Here is an 18,778-nt window from a genome sequence, read left to right on the forward strand (position 1 = left end):
TAATTAATCCACCCCCCCTTTAATTAATTCACCCTCCCTCTAATTAATCCACCCCCTCTAATTAATCCACCCCCTCTAATTAATCCACCACCCCTTTAATTAATCCACCCTCCATTTAATTAATCCACCCCCTTTAATTAATCCACCCCCCTTTAATAAATCCACCCCCTCTAATTAATCCACACACCCCCTCTAATTAATCCACACACCCCCTCTAATTAATCAGGGACTAATGAAAGGCCAGGGACTAATGAAAGTATTTAGAAAACTGGGCAGACTAGATGGGCCGAATGGTTCTTATCTGCCGTCACATTCTATGTTTCTATGTTTCTATGTTTAATCCACACACCCCCTCTAATTAATCCACACACCCCCTCTAATTAATCCACACCTCTCTAATTAATCCACCACCCCTTTAATTAATTCCCCCCCCCCTTTAATTAATTCACCCCCCCCCCCTTTAATTAATTCACCCCCCCTTTAATTAATTAAGTCCCAGACATAAAATACCGGTATCTACTCACAGTTCAACGAGTCCGACCACTGGGTGCCTCACCGCCCGGAATGGATCCTTCCGCTGAAGATCCGTGAAGGCAGACTGACGGCGCTGCGCACGTCGTCATCACGCTGCGCGATGCCACGGCCCGCAATGCTCCCCCCCCCCCCCCCCCCCTCTCTCCTCCTCATAATAGAAGAAGGAAGTCCCGCCGGGCCGCAAAGGTAAAATGCCTAGGTCTTATTTTCGGGGTAGGGCTTATATTGCAGCCCACCCTGAAAATTCGGCTAGGGCTTATTTTCGGGGTAGGTCCTATTTTCGGGGAAACACGGTATGCTATTGGGTGAATTGAGGCAGTTGCCATAACTGCTGGAACCCACACATTAGCTGGTATGACCCATTTCCCCCAGATGTCTATACATCCTTCCATGGGCTGGTGCCAGGAATTTTCTCTTTCTTCCCCTCGCCCCTTTCCGTGGCGCTCTCAGTGCATTTTGTGTGTTTTTCTATGCGATATAGACATCGATATATAGCAACACACAACCATACAGGCACTCAGACACAGAGATAAACAGGCACACAATCAGACAAACTCAGGCACACAGCCATACAATCTACACATACAGGTACAATGTCATACAAATACAGGCATTCAAAGACATACATACACAGGCATACAGAGCAGGTTAGGAAATGTAGTGGGGGGATAGGGGCTGAAGTAGGTTGATGGCTACAATTTGGGAAAGGGGCTGTGGTGTGGGTGATATGGGTTGCAATCGGAGGAAAGGAGCTGTAGTGGGGATGTTATGGGGGCTGTGGTGGAGGGTATGGGGCTGAGGAAGGGGGACATGGGCTGAAGAAAGGCGACGGGGCTGAGGAAAGGGGACATGGGTTGAGGAAGGGGGACATGGGTTGAGGAAGGGGGACATGGGCTAAGGAAGGGGGACAAGGGGCTGAGGAAGGGGGACGGGGGACAGGGGCTGAGGAAAGGAGGACAGAGGCTGAGCAAGGGGACATGGGCTGAGGAAGGGAGAAAGGGGCTGAGCAAAGGGACATGGCCCCTCCCCCCTGGGCAGGAGCAGCAGCCAGCATACAGCGGAGTCAAGCGGCCCTCCTGATGATGACAGGAGAAGGGGACGTGGCTTCCTCTGCTTTTCTCTGAGACTCCCCAGCGGTCCTGGGAGAAGAGCAGTGAAAGTAACGCCCCCTCCTCCTGACATCATCAGGAGAGGTCAGCCGACTTCAATGGCTGCAGGAAGAGAGGTAAGTTGAAAAATCCAAGTCCCTGGACAGAGGCAGGGGATTCAGATTTTTGCGTCCTCCTCCTCTGGCGCTCTAAGGTGGCTGCCTGAGCCACTTTATGGACACACCGGCCCTGCTTCCTTTCTCCCATAGTCCCTATTTCAGGGTCCTGTTCCACCATCCCAACTTTGCACCCTGATGTCCTGCCTTTGGGAACTGTCCCCAGAAAGTGAAGCGCAAGCACATCATTATATCTGAGAGAATGCTCAGGGCACAAGGACCATGGAGGGAGTGGCGCAATAGTGCTGTCTACATGGTGCTCCCTTCGTGGCTGGCCTAAGTGATTGACAATCAGCTTATTTCTGCTAGGGTGACCTGTCTACTCTTGGCAGGCCCACTCCCTTTACTTGCAGGTCTGTCTCCTTTGGGTGCTGCATCTGATGTGTATCGCATCATTGGCTGGTCCCCCTTTTACCATGTCCCACTGCATCCCACTTTACGGGATGGCAATGTTAGAAGGGTATGAGTTAAGCATAAATGAGGCTTGGGGGACATACAAAACTTGGGTTGGGATGAGAGAGGAAGACACGTGGGAGAAATATACATTGGTGAATGGGAAAAAAAATTGAAGCTAAAATAGCCAAGGTCTTAGACCCATTACATTGGAAGGCCTTCTCTGGTTCTCTCTTTATATGCAGAGATGATGTTTGACAGTTTTTCGTTGTACCACTTCCACAGAGGAAACCGATTAAAGGGACACTCCAGGCACCCAGACCACTTCTGCCCAATGGAGTGGTGTGGGTGCCAACTCCCACTACTCTTAAACCTGCAAGTGTAATAATTACCTTGCAGGGTTAACTCCACCTCTAGTGCCTGTCTACTAGATAGCCACTAGAGGGCACTTCCTGGTTTCTAGCACAGGAAACCTGTGCTCCAGCGTCGCTCATTTCCCCATAGGAAAGCATTGAAATGGGCGGGATCAGTCTCGCCCACCGGCCGACGCAATGCAGAGGATGAAGTAGCGACGTGGGACATCATCGCTGCCTCAGGTAAGTTACTGAAGGGGTTTTCACCCCTTCAGCAACCAGGGATTAGGGGGTGGGAGGGAGAGGGAACCTGCAGTGCCAGGAAAACGGATTGTTTTCCTGGCACTGGAGTTTCCCTTTAATCAGGATGCCGTATCGTAGATTGCTATTATCTATGATACAAGACAGGAATGCCCTTTGCCATCTCCCTATATCATTCTTTCCCTCTGATCAATAAATTGGGCAGACTTAGGAGATGTTGCCTGGGTGGAGAGGAATATATTGTCTCACAATATGCTGAATCTTTCCATTTCTTACATATCCTCTAGTTTCTTTTCCTTTCCAACTGCAATTGCTAAACAGTTTTTCAGAAATCAATTGCTATAGTCAGTGTTTGTGTCAATATTGTTTATCAGACCTCTCTAAAAGTTGAGAATGAACTCTGAACTAAACTGGAACAGAATGTCTCCAGATGACATACAGTACTTGGGCCCAAAAAGGTATAGATTGGGGAGAAGGGGTAAAGCGCTAGGCTGAATGGTCGCACACTGGAGTGGCTCCTGTAAAACTCCAATTTTAAGCCCCTAAATATCAACCTAGCGCTTACCTGGAGACCAGCAGCTGTTACCTGGTGTAAGAAGCCACTCTGGTCCCGAGGAGAGGCTTGCTGCAAAGTTCCAGACCCTCGGAGGTATGATCCCTGTCGCACATGATGGGGGCCGCCCAGCTATCCTGCCCACCAGTGGTAAGGCAGAAATGTGAGGCGAGCCTGGCCCTGTCCCCTCCCCACCCCTCTGGACCGGTGGGGGTGATCCCGGTCCCCACTATGGCCCATCGGAGTGCCACAACATCGGCGCTCGGAACAGCGACGGAGCAGACCCAGTACATAGAGGCCGCTTCCAAAATGGCGGAGACCTCATGGCAAGCAGCACAGATGCAAGACTCGCTGGATGCACCCATCTACCCTGACGCCACACAGGCGGATTCTGACTTGGAACCAGCGAGTAAGTGCCGAGACCCCACATGCTAACCAAAGAGAAGCAGCACGAACACCTGGCAAGCCGGGGAACAACAGCAACAGAGTGCAACAACGCTACCGCACACCGCCTAACTTGCCACACCGCACAGCTCACCACACGGGAGCCGCAATACAAGGACTGACCACCCATAGCCGCCATGCTGCACCCAACAAACTACACGGTTGCTGGGACTTCCCAAGGCAAGCGCCCGAATGGACTACCCACAACGAGACCATCTCCCTCCTCCACGAGCACCCAAAAAGTCTATAAGTATTAAAGCAGTCACCTAACCGCTGATCCTGAAAAAAGACATCCTCACTGTATATAAAAAAGAGGAGGGCCTGGCATACAAACGCTGATCCTCACCTGGCTGACACGGGATCCCCTTGGGGTGGAAACTCTAAACTCTAACCTCTAAAGTTTAATATTAACTGTTGATACTGCCTTTATGTCTCTCACATATGTTTTCAAGTCATTTACCCCCTAGCATAAGTGTAACATAACATGCAACATTGACAAGCCTAGCATGAACCTAATTGAATAGCCATGTTAAGATGATGATTGCACATGTCCTGTCTTCACCCTTTGTTACTCCTCTGCATATTCTTTCCTGACAAGTGCATTATGCTAACCCAGCAACTTAAAAATGTGTGCAGTAACTATCTATGCCATAAGCCTGTTAAACAATGCTTTCTACCCTTCTTGTTACTGATATTGTGGCATAACAAGCATATGCAGACAAAAAAAGGGGGAGGACAGGGAAGACTTGGACGGGCACTCTGACAGTAGGGGATAACCCTAAAAAAACTACCAAGGTAGTTACAGAAAAAACATACATAGGATGAGTGCCCTGCAATATAAAATATAACTTTTAATAGTAAATAGTAAAAAATAAGGTGAAAAACCACCAATAAGTGAAGGACAAATAAAATCTGTACAATTCCGATAGAATACAGTATCCCACACACCAGATAGGTGCTAAGTATATGGGTCTATACGGATAATATGCCAGATGTTCCAACATGTGAGGGATAGGAACCCAATATTGTAGACCCCCACCCTGTTGGAAATAAAACACTGCTACAAATAACAAAAAGGAGAAAAAGGGAGGACAAACACTAATAGCAGATATGATATTAGCAAAAATTGGCAAATAGTGCCATGGGAACAAAAACCTCAATCAAAGGATCCCTCAAGCCATAAATAAGGTGACAGATTGTTAATTAGCAATCATGGGTTAATACCCCAATACATAATAGCCCTAGAGAGAGGTCCTGTTCAGAAGTTTTCAGTGTCCTCTCTTAGATACCTATGTGCAACAGAGCAGTAATTTTGCACGTAATAAGTGAATAAGAACAGCTGAGACCTCTAGTGTATGAGGTATCAGACAGGTCACATGAACATACCGTGTTCAGGATAAGGGTTGTAAGCGGTATGCCTAGATAATAAGAGCAGCCCTAATAGCAAATAAAAAATATATAATAAACACCCCTCAATTATAAGGGAACCCTAAATGCCTGACACATATATGAACGGGTAGCACACTCAATAATGTGCCCTAAGTGACAAACTCCTGATAAGTTACAGAGAGACTTCAGCAAATACCCGGGAGACACTGGGTGCAGCCAAATCAACACAAACGTTAGTAATAACGAGGTAAATGGGCTGCTGCAGTATCCCAGTAAACCTTAAGTAGCTCTCCGGGTTTCGCCTGATGGGAGTTGAAGTCCACTCCACACTGTTGCAAATAACAAAAAAGGAGAAAAAGGGAGGACAAACACTAATAGCAGGTATAATATTAGCAAAAATTGGCAAATAATGCCATGGGAACATAAACCTCAATCAAAGGATCCCTAAAGCCATAAATAAGGTGACAGATTGTTAATTAGCAATCATGGGTTAATACCCTGATACATAATAGCCCTAGAGAGAGGTCCTGTTCAGAAGTTTTCAGTGTCCTCTCTTAGATACCCATGTGCAAAAGAGCAGTAATTTTGCACGTAATAAGTGAATAAGAACAGCTGAGACCTCTAGTGTATGAGGTATCAGACAGGTCACATGAACATACCGTGTTCAGGATAAGGGTTGTAAGCGGTATGCCTAGATAATAAGAGCAGCCCTAATAGCAAATAAAAAATATATAATAAACACCCCTCAATTATAAGGGAACCCTAAATGCCTGACACATATATGAACGGGTAGCACACTCAATAATGTGCCCTAAGTGACACACTCCTGATAAGTGACAGAGAGACTTCAGCATATAACCGGGAGACACTGGGTGCAGCCAAATCAACACAAACGTTAGTAATAACGAGGTAAATGGGCTGCTGCAGTATCCCAGTAAACCTTAAGCAGCTCTCCGGGTTTCGCCTGATGGGAGTTGAAGTCCACTCTGGATCCATTGTATCCCTGTTGCCATGATGTGCTAAGAGAGTAGGAGATACAGCTGGATCAAAGGCCCCTGACGTGCACGTTTCGCCCGCAGCTCATCAGAGTGGACTTCAACTCCCATCAGGCGAAACCCGGAGAGCTGCTTAAGGTTTACTGGGATACTGCAGCAGCCCATTTACCTCGTTATTACTAACGTTTGTGTTGATTTGGCTGCACCCAGTGTCTCCCGGTTATATGCTGAAGTCTCTCTGTCACTTATCAGGAGTGTGTCACTTAGGGCACATTATTGAGTGTGCTACCCGTTCATATATGTGTCAGGCATTTAGGGTTCCCTTATAATTGAGGGGTGTTTATTATATTTTTTATTTGCTATTAGGGCTGCTCTTATTATCTAGGCATACCGCTTACAACCCTTATCCTGAACACGGTATGTTCATGTGACCTGTCTGATACCTCATACACTAGAGGTCTCAGCTGTTCTTATTCACTTATTACGTGCAAAATTACTGCTCTTTTGCACATGGGTATCTAAGAGAGGACACTGAAAACTTCTGAACAGGACCTCTCTCTAGGGCTATTATGTATCAGGGTATTAACCCATGATTGCTAATTAACAATCTGTCACCTTATTTATGGCTTTAGGGATCCTTTGATTGAGGTTTATGTTCCCATGGCATTATTTGCCAATTTTTGCTAATATTATACCTGCTATTAGTGTTTGTCCTCCCTTTTTCTCCTTTTTTGTTATTTGCAACAGTGTGGAGTGGACTTCAACTCCCATCAGGCGAAACCCGGAGAGCTACTTAAGGTTTACTGGGATACTGCAGCAGCCCATTTACCTCGTTATTACTAACGTTTGTGTTGATTTGGCTGCACCCAGTGTCTCCCGGGTATTTGCTGAAGTCTCTCTGTAACTTATCAGGAGTTTGTCACTTAGGGCACATTATTGAGTGTGCTACCCGTTCATATATGTGTCAGGCATTTAGGGTTCCCTTATAATTGAGGGGTGTTTATTATATTTTTTTTATTTGCTATTAGGGCTGCTCTTATTATCTAGGCATACCGCTTACAACCCTTATCCTGAACACGGTATGTTCATGTGACCTGTCTGATACCTCATACACTAGAGGTCTCAGCTGTTCTTATTCACTTATTACGTGCAAAATTACTGCTCTGTTGCACATGGGTATCTAAGAGAGGACACTGAAAACTTCTGAACAGGACCTCTCTCTAGGGCTATTATGTATTGGGGTATTAACCCATGATTGCTAATTAACAATCTGTCACCTTATTTATGGCTTGAGGGATCCTTTCATAACAAGCATATGAACTCACTGATTGCACCACAAAAATAAAGAATAAAAAAAAAAAAAGGTAAAGATTAATTTAGATGTCAACATAAAAGTATTGGGGTCACCAAGAACATACTTTATACACCAAGGGCATAGTTCACCTCATGTTTTGATGCATTAACATACCGCACAACTTACTCATATACAAAAGTTGCATGTCCCACAGGGCCAATACTGCTGGCTTGATCTAAATTAAGTTTTGTCTTTTGCCTTCCTTCAACTTAATTTTAGGTTATTACAACCACAATGACTACTTATGTGAACTGAATGTTCTAAGTTTATTCCACAAACAGAGTGCAGGGCTGGTTCATATTTAAATTATCCTCCCAGCTCTAATGTTACTTTTACAGAGAATAATAGAATCCCCCTTGGTTTACACCCGAATGACTCTGGTCTTTAACAGAATCCTGGATGTAGTCTCCTTTAATTTCCTGTTATACAGTGATCAGCCACAACATTAAAACCACAGACAGGTAAAGTGAATAACATCGATACATCATTACAATACTACCTGTCAAGAGGTGGGATATATTAGGGATACATTTTGGAATCATTGTGGCACCATCTTAGTGCAGCTTGCAGGGTGTGTAGCTTTGGTGGTTGCCCTCGTTTTTATAATATTTTAGGCCTCCATCTCTGTCTAGCTAGGCATATAACATCTGCCTCTTTCGATTTTTGGCTGCCACCATATTAATCAAGAGTGGGGATCATTCCACTACGCATTATTTAATAGGAGCCATCAGAAAGCTCCTAAAAATGTGAGTGTGCACATATATATACCCAGTTTACCTACACTGTATTATTGTTATTATTATTGCCATTTATATAGCGCCAACAAATTCCGTAGCGCTTCACAATATTCTAAGAGGGGGGATTTAACTATAAATAGGACAATTACAAGAAAACTTACTGGAACGATAGGTTGAAGAGGACCCTGCTCAAACGCGCTTACAGTCTTATAGGGTATATTCTGTTTCTCTTACATACTCCTGGATTAATCCCCATTGGATCAAGACACTGACCACATATCCATAGTCAGGGATTGTACTGCCCAGGCTTATTAACCTGGAGCTAAATATTCGCTCCATAAACTGTAAATGCATTACTTTTATCTTTGTTCCTATCAAAAAGTGACATACTACACTATATTCCTGCATACCATTTTATCACGACTGGAAAAGGGAGACACTCTGGTTTGAGTTGCTCAAGCTGCCTTTCCTGTTTCACAAGCCCTAGGAACCTACAAAACAGAGGACTATGAAAGCATCTTTAGTAGACATTTGTAATAAAGACATACATAGGTACAGATAGACATGTAAATATATTCTTCTAGATGTTTGCTTTTGCGTCCTCTTCTTTTGATGCTGCCTACTTGTGCTCCTGTAGCTTAGCTCATTGTCCAGTGTGTCAATGGATGAGCTGTGTATGTCTGTAGCTACGGAAAAAAACAAATGGGTAAGGGAGCATGCTTACAGTGACAGTGCTGCAAACCATTTTACCATTTTGAAATTATCCCTATTTGAGCATGTAAACATTTTTTTTTTTTTTTTTTTTTTAAACTAGTATTAAGGAGTCCAAAACTTATCAAATGCGTTAAGGATGTTTTATTGCTCGAAGTGTCCCTTTATTTTGGGAGATTACACCATAATGAAATGTATAACAAGTACAAATACAAAGAGACTATTCTTTTAAAGAATGTTGTGTTTATTTTTCCACTGAACCTGGGTAATATTTATGTAAGCATCTTTTTTTAAAATTTACATCTTTGAAGATAATTTAGAAGTGATATTCAAACAGCAAATTGACAGGCAACAGAGTTACAAATATCACTAGGTCAGTATTCTCAAACCTGCCGCCAAAGAGGTTTTGCCCAAGGTTGAAAATGTTCCTTTTAACATGAAAACTTGTAAGAAAATGTAACTTAAATTGTACAAAACAAATTGGGCTGCTTGTAAAGACTTCCTTCATATAGAGAGAAGGAAAAAAGAAAAATCACAAGCAACTAATTAATATCATTCACTACATAATCCTGATCCGCAAACCAACACCGGAAGCCATTTTTTATTGAAACTCATTCATTGACAAAACATAATATGTTGGTTCCTTACAAAAATATATGAAAATCCACATGTAGCTAAAACAAAAATATCAAGTATAGGAGTTGTCGTCACAAAGCATAATGGTGAAGCGTTCGTTACATTTAGGAAACTCATGTGTGTCAATTTTGGTTGCTCTTATATAATAAAAATTATCATCATTTTTTTTTAAAAGTTATGAAACAAAACCCAAAAAACAACCAACACTAAATGTTATTTAGTCTGTATATGAACGAGTAAAAAAAAAAAAAGTCTAGTAGTCAATTCAAGAAAATCTACATGTATTACATTCTATAGATGGATATAATACATGCTATATATAATATGTTTGTTTGCCTATCATGCAATATTTAATGGGTTCACAATTGAGTTATTGGTTACTTCAATTTAACAAAGATCAATCAAAAGGTTTTACTACTTGTAACCTCAAATCAGTTGTATTGGCATGAAACATTCTTGAAATAGTCTGTGAATGTTGAGTGACTGACATTTTACTGTTACAATGGCTCATTGCTGTATTTATTATTGAAAAGCCAATTACTGGTATTAGCCTAAGGGCAATGGACATGTTATACTAATAATTAATACCTTTTAGGAGTGCTCGCACATCAGAAAATACTATAGATTTGATGTAAGGAACAAGAAATATTCAAATACAGTTATACTCTTCATCTTGAAAGCAATGCCCCTGTTTCAAGATGGGAGCTAAATAACATTTTATTCCTGTGCATGTTACATTTGTTTGCATCTATCCAACCGTTTGAGGATTAAGCACTTTGACCCTAATGAGGCCAATATGGTTTTTGTGATGTACTACTAGAAAAGGATATAAAATGTAGATCATCAATATAGCACATAAAAGAATATTTTATTTTGATGTTAACAGATCACATGACCGTTGCTTATTCTCTTCAGTCTAGTCATTAACCCTCTTCTCTGCGTATTAGCATCCTCCTTAGAACATGAGTTTGTTATTGCAAGGGATAAATTACAAGTGATACAAATATATGGTTTAGATTTTCAATCCGGACGGGTACCGTAATAATATGTACAGCAGTCTTGTCACATATTTCATTTCAGCATCCAAGTGGAATTTTAGGAAAGCAAAATATGTAACAAGACCTTTAAATCGGGTCAACAGCAAGCATTTTAAAAGTAAACATAACTAAACTTTAAAGTTATGGAGACCAACTTGATGGTTTCAGAAAAAATAATTATATTACGAGTCTGGGATCATCGGTTATGATGACAAAAAAAAAAAAATCCCCCACAGAAACTGACATTTCTAAACCACTCGTCGGACTTCAAAAAATCTCCTCAGGTAATAGATCTGTCCCAGTGTCATTGCAACAAGTACAAGGGCTTCAAAAAACGACCAGAGAACCACTCTGCTGTTCGTGTTGTCATTAACTGTGAAGAGAATATACAACAGCATCAATATATATTCTATTACTTCTCTTGGGTTTTTATATCCCATTAATAGGTCAGATAGACAGATTTTTTTTTTTTTTTTTTATTACTGATGCTTCAGCACATACATGGGGTTACGAAATATAATATTTTCACTGCCAAGAGTACAAGTCACTATAATATATACACATGCATTATAGCCTTTATTTACACATTTTGAACAAAAATTTAACATCTACCCACAAATTGCCCAAGCATTGCATGCAAGTCTGAAGAGTCACTTTGAGTCCATTGTATGACGATTTCTAAAAAGGTTACTGAAACCCTTACCCTATACATATACACACACACACACACACACACACACACACACAATCCAGCGCACTTGCTTATTCACTAAACAATGATTTCAAATTTCACAGATTGTAATAGTTTTATTTAAAAACACCTCACCTAGGCAAAATATAATGGGGGTTTAGTTACACTATATGATCATACATTGCATAAGCCTCATAAATTAGGTGTTTTTAATAAAACTAGTCATATCTGTTGGCATCAAAGTAGCTGTTTAGTTGATAAGTGATTGCGCTGGATTTCTATTTTTACTGTACTTATTGGCCCCCAGCAGCACCCCATTTAAGCATGTTTAGGTGAGTGCAGCCAGCCCCTTGTTTTCCCATTTATATTTGGGAGTCTAGCCAGCTCCTTGGTTTTGCACCGCCCCCTGTCACAGGTGTCTCATCTCAGGACCCTATTTAAGCCCTGTACTGCAGAGAACTCGAGATGGAAGGATTTCCCCAAGTGAGTAGCTCATTTAGTAGACAGTTGGCAGTGAGAGTAGGACCTGCCAAAGATGGGGTACATTGACGTTTGTGGCAGGCTTATGCAATGTATGATCATATAGTGTAACTAAACCCCCATTATTTTTTTTTTAATAAAACTAGTCAAATCGGTCAGCATCAAAGTAGCTGTTTAGTTGATAAGTGACTGCGCTGGATCTCTTTTTTTTACTATATATATATATATATATATATATATATATATATATATATATATATACACACACACACACACACACACACACACACACACACACACACACACACATATATATATATATATACACACACACACACAAAACCCTGTAAAGCATTGCGATTAGAGCCCCCCCCTCCCCCTCCTTAAAATCAGTACAATTAAGTTTTGCATGCCTGACACTGAAACCAGGCGAAGCAGAAATATAGCACATCCAGATTCCTACCACCACAACAACTTCAAATCACTGAAGAGATCATGGTGGTTGGAGTAACCCTTTAACATTTATATGTTCCTAGTTGTCAGATTGAGTGAATGGTTAAAAGGGACACTTCAGGCACTCAAGATGCAAAAATGCACCAATACAGCATCATGCAAAAATAGTCCTAATATTCTTTTTCACGATAGCAACAGCTAGTTTTTTCCCCCTCTCTCTAAAGTGTTTTTAATTGAAGCCTGTGCCACAAGCTACACCCAAATAGATGTATTCGCCAATTCTCATTTCAGAAAATATTAAAAACCGATAGATTAGTGCTTTTCAATCAATTTATTTTCTAAGAATGAAAAGCGGCAAGTGCACACGTGGTATACTCTAGTACAGTATGCCACAAACCACTAGCATATATACAGTGCTCTCACGGATATCATTAATAGCTTCTTGATTGCCTCACATCCCTTTGATTTAGTTTTTTGCACATATCACAGAAGAAGCAGTCCCAGGACACCACACTCATTAAGTAATTAAAAAAAAAATTAAAATAAAAGAGCAGCTACTTTACTTTTTTGGTAGCTAGAGAGGGATTAGCACATTTAAGTAATACCCAAAGTACCATAACCACTACAGCACTGTGCAGTTGTTATGGTGACAGCAGTGACCTGCACCACCTTCATGAAAGAAGGCAACCATGTGATACGAGTATCACTTCTTACCTTGGATGCGAATATGGTAAGGCGCTGCGGAATTAGTTGGCGCTATATAAATACCAATTATAATAATAAAAGGAATGTGTTGTATAAACAGACCTTCTTGTACATGAGATCACTACTACTAATGCCTGCTATGGAATCTCAAGATAATCATACCGACTGGGCAAAAAAACTGGGAATTTAGTACCATGCTAGTTTATCAGTTCGGCTCCTGTAATGGCTAAGTGGAAGAATACTCACTTGCTCTATGTATTCTTTCCCGTACTTCCATGTACTCCTGTTCATGTTTAACGGCTGTCATGGCCACCGCTAACTCATTGATCATTTCTTCTAGCTTGTTCTGATGTGCTGTGAATTAAGAATAAAAATGGTAAATGCAAACACTAGTTGGGAAAATGAATACTGCTATATATGACTGCACTATAAAAACTTTTTGTGTTACTCTTTCCATCTTCAACATATTTAAATTGTTCCGAATAGTAACCTTATAGCATGTCCAATATTAAGTAGCCTTTATTCCTATATCGGTAGGCAATGACTTTTTAATTCCTTTCAAATCTTAATTCATTTGGAAGAAATAAAAAAAATATATATACTTTTTTTTTCATCAGTTGCATTGGTTTTTTTTTGGATACTAGGTAGCACTGGGTATTTCCAATAATGCAAGGTCAGCAGACATACAGCTATTAGTAATGATTTGCATAGTATTCGTTAGTTTAAGGCTGTCCATATTATGCACCATTTTGAATAGTAAGCTTATCTGAATCCAGCATTGCAACCAAATGCAAGCCATTGTTCATAGTCACACCCAGTACCTAAATAAATAAACACACACACACACATATATATATATATATATATATATTTTAAATAGCTTTGAGGGAACCAAGTACCATCAGTATACTGTTTGAGTGATTTTTAAGATCGTTAATTTCTGTAACACCCATCTACATTTCCAAAACACTTTTCCATCTTGTCATGAACAGTTGAATATTCAAGTCTATTACCACCCTGTCATAACATGCAAGTTTTAAATACTCATTGACACTGTAGAAATATAACATACTCAATGTCACCCTGTAGCAGTGGTAACAAGTACCCCATTAAAACTGGGATTTCCTTATGACAATTCATTAAAACTAAGATCAACTTGGATATCAATATTTTAAAGGACAATGATCACTTGAACTATTTTAACATAACAATAAACGTGAACAAGATTTGAAAGGAAACCAACCTCATCTTTGGCTTTAGTATTTGACAGGATCTTTCAGCCATATACATGTACCTTTGATCAGAAAGGGTTTAAAAATAAACAGTCTCTATAGTCTAACCCAGTGGTTCCCAAACTTTTTAGGTTCCAGCCACCACTAATATTTTCCAAGACGCCCCAAGTCAAAAAAAATTCTAGGTTGTATATATGTACAGCGTAGCGGCATATACTGGGCCCCCAGTTCAGCAGAAAAGGTTGCCGTTCAAGGGCAGATCCAGAATCTAATCTTGGGAGGGGCACTGGTAGATTATTTAACGGTTAGCGCCGTTAGGGGGTACTCTGCCGCCCCGCATTTAAATCTCATTCCTGGGCTGCCATACAGGCACAAAGGCACCATAACCAATCTGGCAAATTTGAACTCCATAGAACCTGTACATGCATGATATTGTTTTACTCATGAGACACATCGCTGAACACAAATATAAGTGTTTTAGAGCAGTAAAATGTATAATGACGATGATATAAATCAATGAAAGTGCAAAAAAACTAATATGAGCTAACTTGAGCAAGGGTTTGTGACCAAGTGGCTACTACGAAAGACTGGACATACCCCAGTTTGAATAATTTCTTAATTTCTCAGTTTTTTTTGTTTTTTTATATGAAATTGTGTTTCAGATAGAAATATTTGAAATGAAAGCCCTGTTTCCCCTGAACAAAATTATATATATATATTAAGTGTGGGTGTACTTAATTTGAAAGAGGTGAATTATGGTTTAACTGACATATAAAGCAAATTCCAGGTTTTGTTTACAACTTGTATAACTGACTGTCCTTAAAGGACCAGTATAGTGCCAGGAAAACATACTCAGGGACCCTCTCCCGCTGGGCACTGGGGAGAGTAAAGGGTTAAAACTTACCTTTATTCCAGTGCCGGGCGGGGAGCTCTCCTCCTCCTCTACGATCCTCCCTTTCGGCTGAATGCGCATGCGCGGCAAGAGCTGCACGCGCATTCAGCCGGTCGCATAGGAAAGCATTTACAATGCTTTCCTATGGACGCTTGCGTGCTCTCACTGTGATTTTCACAGTGAGAATCACACAAGCGCCTCTAGCGGCTGTCAGTGAGACAGCCACCTGAGGATTTACAGGCTGGCTTAACCCTTATATAAACATAGCAGTTTCTCTGAAACTGCTATGTTTATATAAAAAAGGGTTAAACCTAGCTGGACCTGGCACCCAGACCACTTCATTAAGCTGAAGTGGCCTGGGTGCCTAGAGTGGTCCTTTAAGGGGTTAAAGAAACAATCCAGGCACAATAACCTCTACAGCACTAGTGCCCTCCCAGAGTACCGTATGTACTCTAGTATAAGCAGAGTTTTTCAGCACATTTTTTGTGCTGAAAAAACTCCAACTCGGCTTATACTCGAGTCAATGTCTGTATTATGGCAATTTACATTACCATAATACAGACGTTGGGGCTGTTGGGGCTGCAGAGAGCGTTTACTTACCTCTCCTGCCAGCTCCCTTCTCCTCCGCGCCTGTCCGGTCAGCTCCCACTGTAACTCTCGCGAGAGCCGCTGGGTCATAGTGCGGCCGCGAGACTTACACTGGAGCTGACAGGGGAGCTGACCGGACCGGCGCGGAGGAGTAATAATGCCGAATCTTTAGACAAAATCTCACTTAAGTGAATAACGCTGGTTAACCCTTACAATTTGATCAAATACAAAGATCTTCGTAATTTCACATATTCAATATGTTAAGGGGAACTCGTAAGGATTTGCAGTTCATCATTGCCATCCAAAGTTGGACGGTTATTGATGAAGTTAACTTGCATTATCCAAGCAATATGCGAGAGGTCAATCTTCGAGGGTCAGAGAGAGCCCTGAGGGAGATCACACAGACATATCTATAAAAAAAACCCTACCAGATACTGTAGCGATTATAATGCTTCTGCAAACCACATGCTTTTCTAAAATGCATAACCAATTTAAAAAATGCAAAACATTAGCACACAGAACTCAAAATGAAATGTTCTTTTCAGACCCAGGACTAAAAAGACAACTCACATGCTGACTCAGCAGCATGAAGGTACTGCAGAAGCTGCAATGTTAGGACTTGTTATTAAGATAAGCAAATTAAATCCTCTTCTTTCTAACAATACACATCATTACCATGCCAACAGGAAGGTGTTAGGAAAATAAGTGCATGGAGTTTTCTTAACACAAATCAATGAAGCATAACAAATGAGCTTTCAAACTGGAAAAAAAACAAACAAAAAAAACCATACCATCCCATGTGTTTCGGCCGCCTAAGAGAAGTGCAAGATATGAAATCAGATAACAGAGGGTAATCGCAAGATATGCAGTGAGATATAAAGAGTAATATCAGTATAGGTGCTCAAAACTTGGGGAAAAAAAAACTACTGTGTGTCTAGTAAAACCAGATGAACCAGGCATTTCATAGCTTCATAACCTTAAATGTGATACAATGCTTAGAATTTTGAGTATTTAGTATGCTACTTTCTCTAGTAGACACAAGACTGGGAGTGACCCAACATGAATCAGTGCTCCAAAAAAATGAATGCTGGTGTCTAACCTTCTTAAACAAATTATGAAACTCTAGTCTGAAAGGAAAAGGAGGTCTCTTCATCTGGCTCACTGCATTAAACATTTCTCCACCCCCAGAATACATTGAAGGTATTAAACTGGGTTTTAATGTTCAGAACTAAATGAGAAATCTATGGACAGAAAATTTGAAGTGGGAGAAAAATAGAAAAAAAAAAATGTATGTGTATATATATATATATATATATATATATATATATATATATATATATATATATATATATATATATATATATATATATATATATATATAATGTATGTATTGTTCCATTTATATATATTTATATAAAACCATTAATAACCCAAGTTCTCAGTGAATACTTTTCTAGCAACCTATTTCATTACCCCTACTTTTGTGTCACTTTACCCAACTCTCTCTAGCATGTAAGCTCATTGATCAGGGGCCTCAATCCCTCTGTTCCTGGGCATCCATTTGTCTAGTTACAATTACGTGTCTGTTAGTCCACCCATTGTACAGTGCTACAGAATTTGCTGGCACTATATAAATAATTGGGTTCAAAAAAATGTTTCAGTAAAGAAGAGAAAAATTGGTGAATGGAGTAGGCCATGATAGAAAGAACCTTAAAAGTATGGCTACAAGTTACGTCTGTATAACTCACCGCCCTACAAACACACAAAAAACAAAAAACTAAATAAAAACACCCTTACCTTCTGTCTCCATATCTTGGCCTTTCGGTGCTTCTCCAATATCAATAGTGAACATCACTATTTTAGGAGTCATTGTTGACATTCTGTTACTAAAGCAGAATTTGTAGGTTCCATCCATGTGGGCAGCAAATGTGTACTTCCCACTAGACTCTCTGTCTCCTTTATATATGCCTTTATTGTCTGGACCAGTAATCTGAAAGAAACATCTGTTTAGCACTAATGAAAATGATAACTTGTTTACACATATTAAACTTAAACGAACACCACAGAGAACTCTACTGGATATGCTGCCAGGAGTGACCTTGAGCTCTCCCTGTGTAATCTGTCAAACCCTTTTAGAACGGTTTTACACCTTACCTGCCCCTGCTCCACATCCAGGCTTCTCCTGCCATGCTGGATTCTCTTATTCTATGGATGGCCAATACAGGACCATGGTCATTGGTTGAGACTGCTCAGCTGATGATTTCAGCCCATGAATGTGGCTCTGCCTAGCTCAGCACCTGGCAAGTCCCAGGTAACCTATCAAATTGTTCTACAATTTTTTGGGCAACATACACTGGAACAGCACCAGATCACTATTGGTACCAAAACCACTACAGCAGGATTTTTTTTTTTTAGGGTGTATAAGCGTTCCTTTAAATTAGCAATAAAAGATATGACTCATATCCACAAGAACTAGCAACAAACTCAGTGTCCTATTTTTAGATAAACTGTGTCTCACAGGTAACCCCACACTCCTTGTGTTTCTCATGCCATAAAAAGGTATCATTCAACACCAGTCCCCCATGTCTTCCATCTTCACACAGTTTTAACCTCGTACTGCAACCTAGGTCTCTCACATTTACTCATGCTAACCCTGGCAAACCTTGTAATTGAGCCGTGAAGCCCTTTAATACATCAACAATAAAACATCACATCTTAGAGTCTTATTTACTTCTGCTCCGCCAACAACGCTATCAATACATCACCCAGAAACCTACAGCATGGCTGTGACTGATGGTTAATTGAACAAAATTAACAACGGCACAACTATAAGGGGGGGGGGGGGGATCTTTGATCTAAACAACATTTATAACCACACTTACAGTTGTCTGTAAAAGGTTTTTTGTTTTAATCTGGTTATTTTTTTATTTTTAACAAATTTCAAACCAACAATGGCAGCCGTAACGTAAAAATAATTATGTACGTACTGAATTTTCTTGTAAATGGTCTCCATAAAACAAATCTGAAGAATCCCAACAGTGAAATGCACATATAGACAGTAGTTCATGAGCATTTG

General features: G+C 40.6%; 1 protein-coding gene across 2 annotated transcripts in view; it reads right to left on the reverse strand.

Annotated features, from left to right (window-relative positions):
• Positions 1-9,555: 9,555 nt before the first annotated feature.
• The window catches only part of TMED2 (transmembrane p24 trafficking protein 2), a 14,987-nt gene continuing 5,764 nt past the window's right edge, over positions 9,556-18,778 (reverse strand). Inside the window, exons 2-5 of one of the 2 annotated variants that reach the window (XM_063454296.1) lie at positions 17,500-17,692; positions 16,494-16,514; positions 13,237-13,344; positions 9,556-11,034 (exon numbers count right to left, since the gene is read on the reverse strand). In XM_063454296.1, coding sequence (XP_063310366.1) covers positions 10,910-11,034; positions 13,237-13,344; positions 16,494-16,514; positions 17,500-17,692 — 447 coding nt within the window. In that variant the 3' untranslated portion in view covers positions 9,556-10,909. The remainder of the gene's footprint in view (positions 11,035-13,236; positions 13,345-16,493; positions 16,515-17,499; positions 17,693-18,778) is intronic. The other variant, XM_063454297.1, reaches the window with a different exon arrangement.

This window comes from Pelobates fuscus, chromosome 5, assembly GCF_036172605.1.
Source record: "Pelobates fuscus isolate aPelFus1 chromosome 5, aPelFus1.pri, whole genome shotgun sequence".
In the NCBI taxonomy this organism is placed as follows: Eukaryota; Metazoa; Chordata; class Amphibia; order Anura; family Pelobatidae; genus Pelobates; species Pelobates fuscus.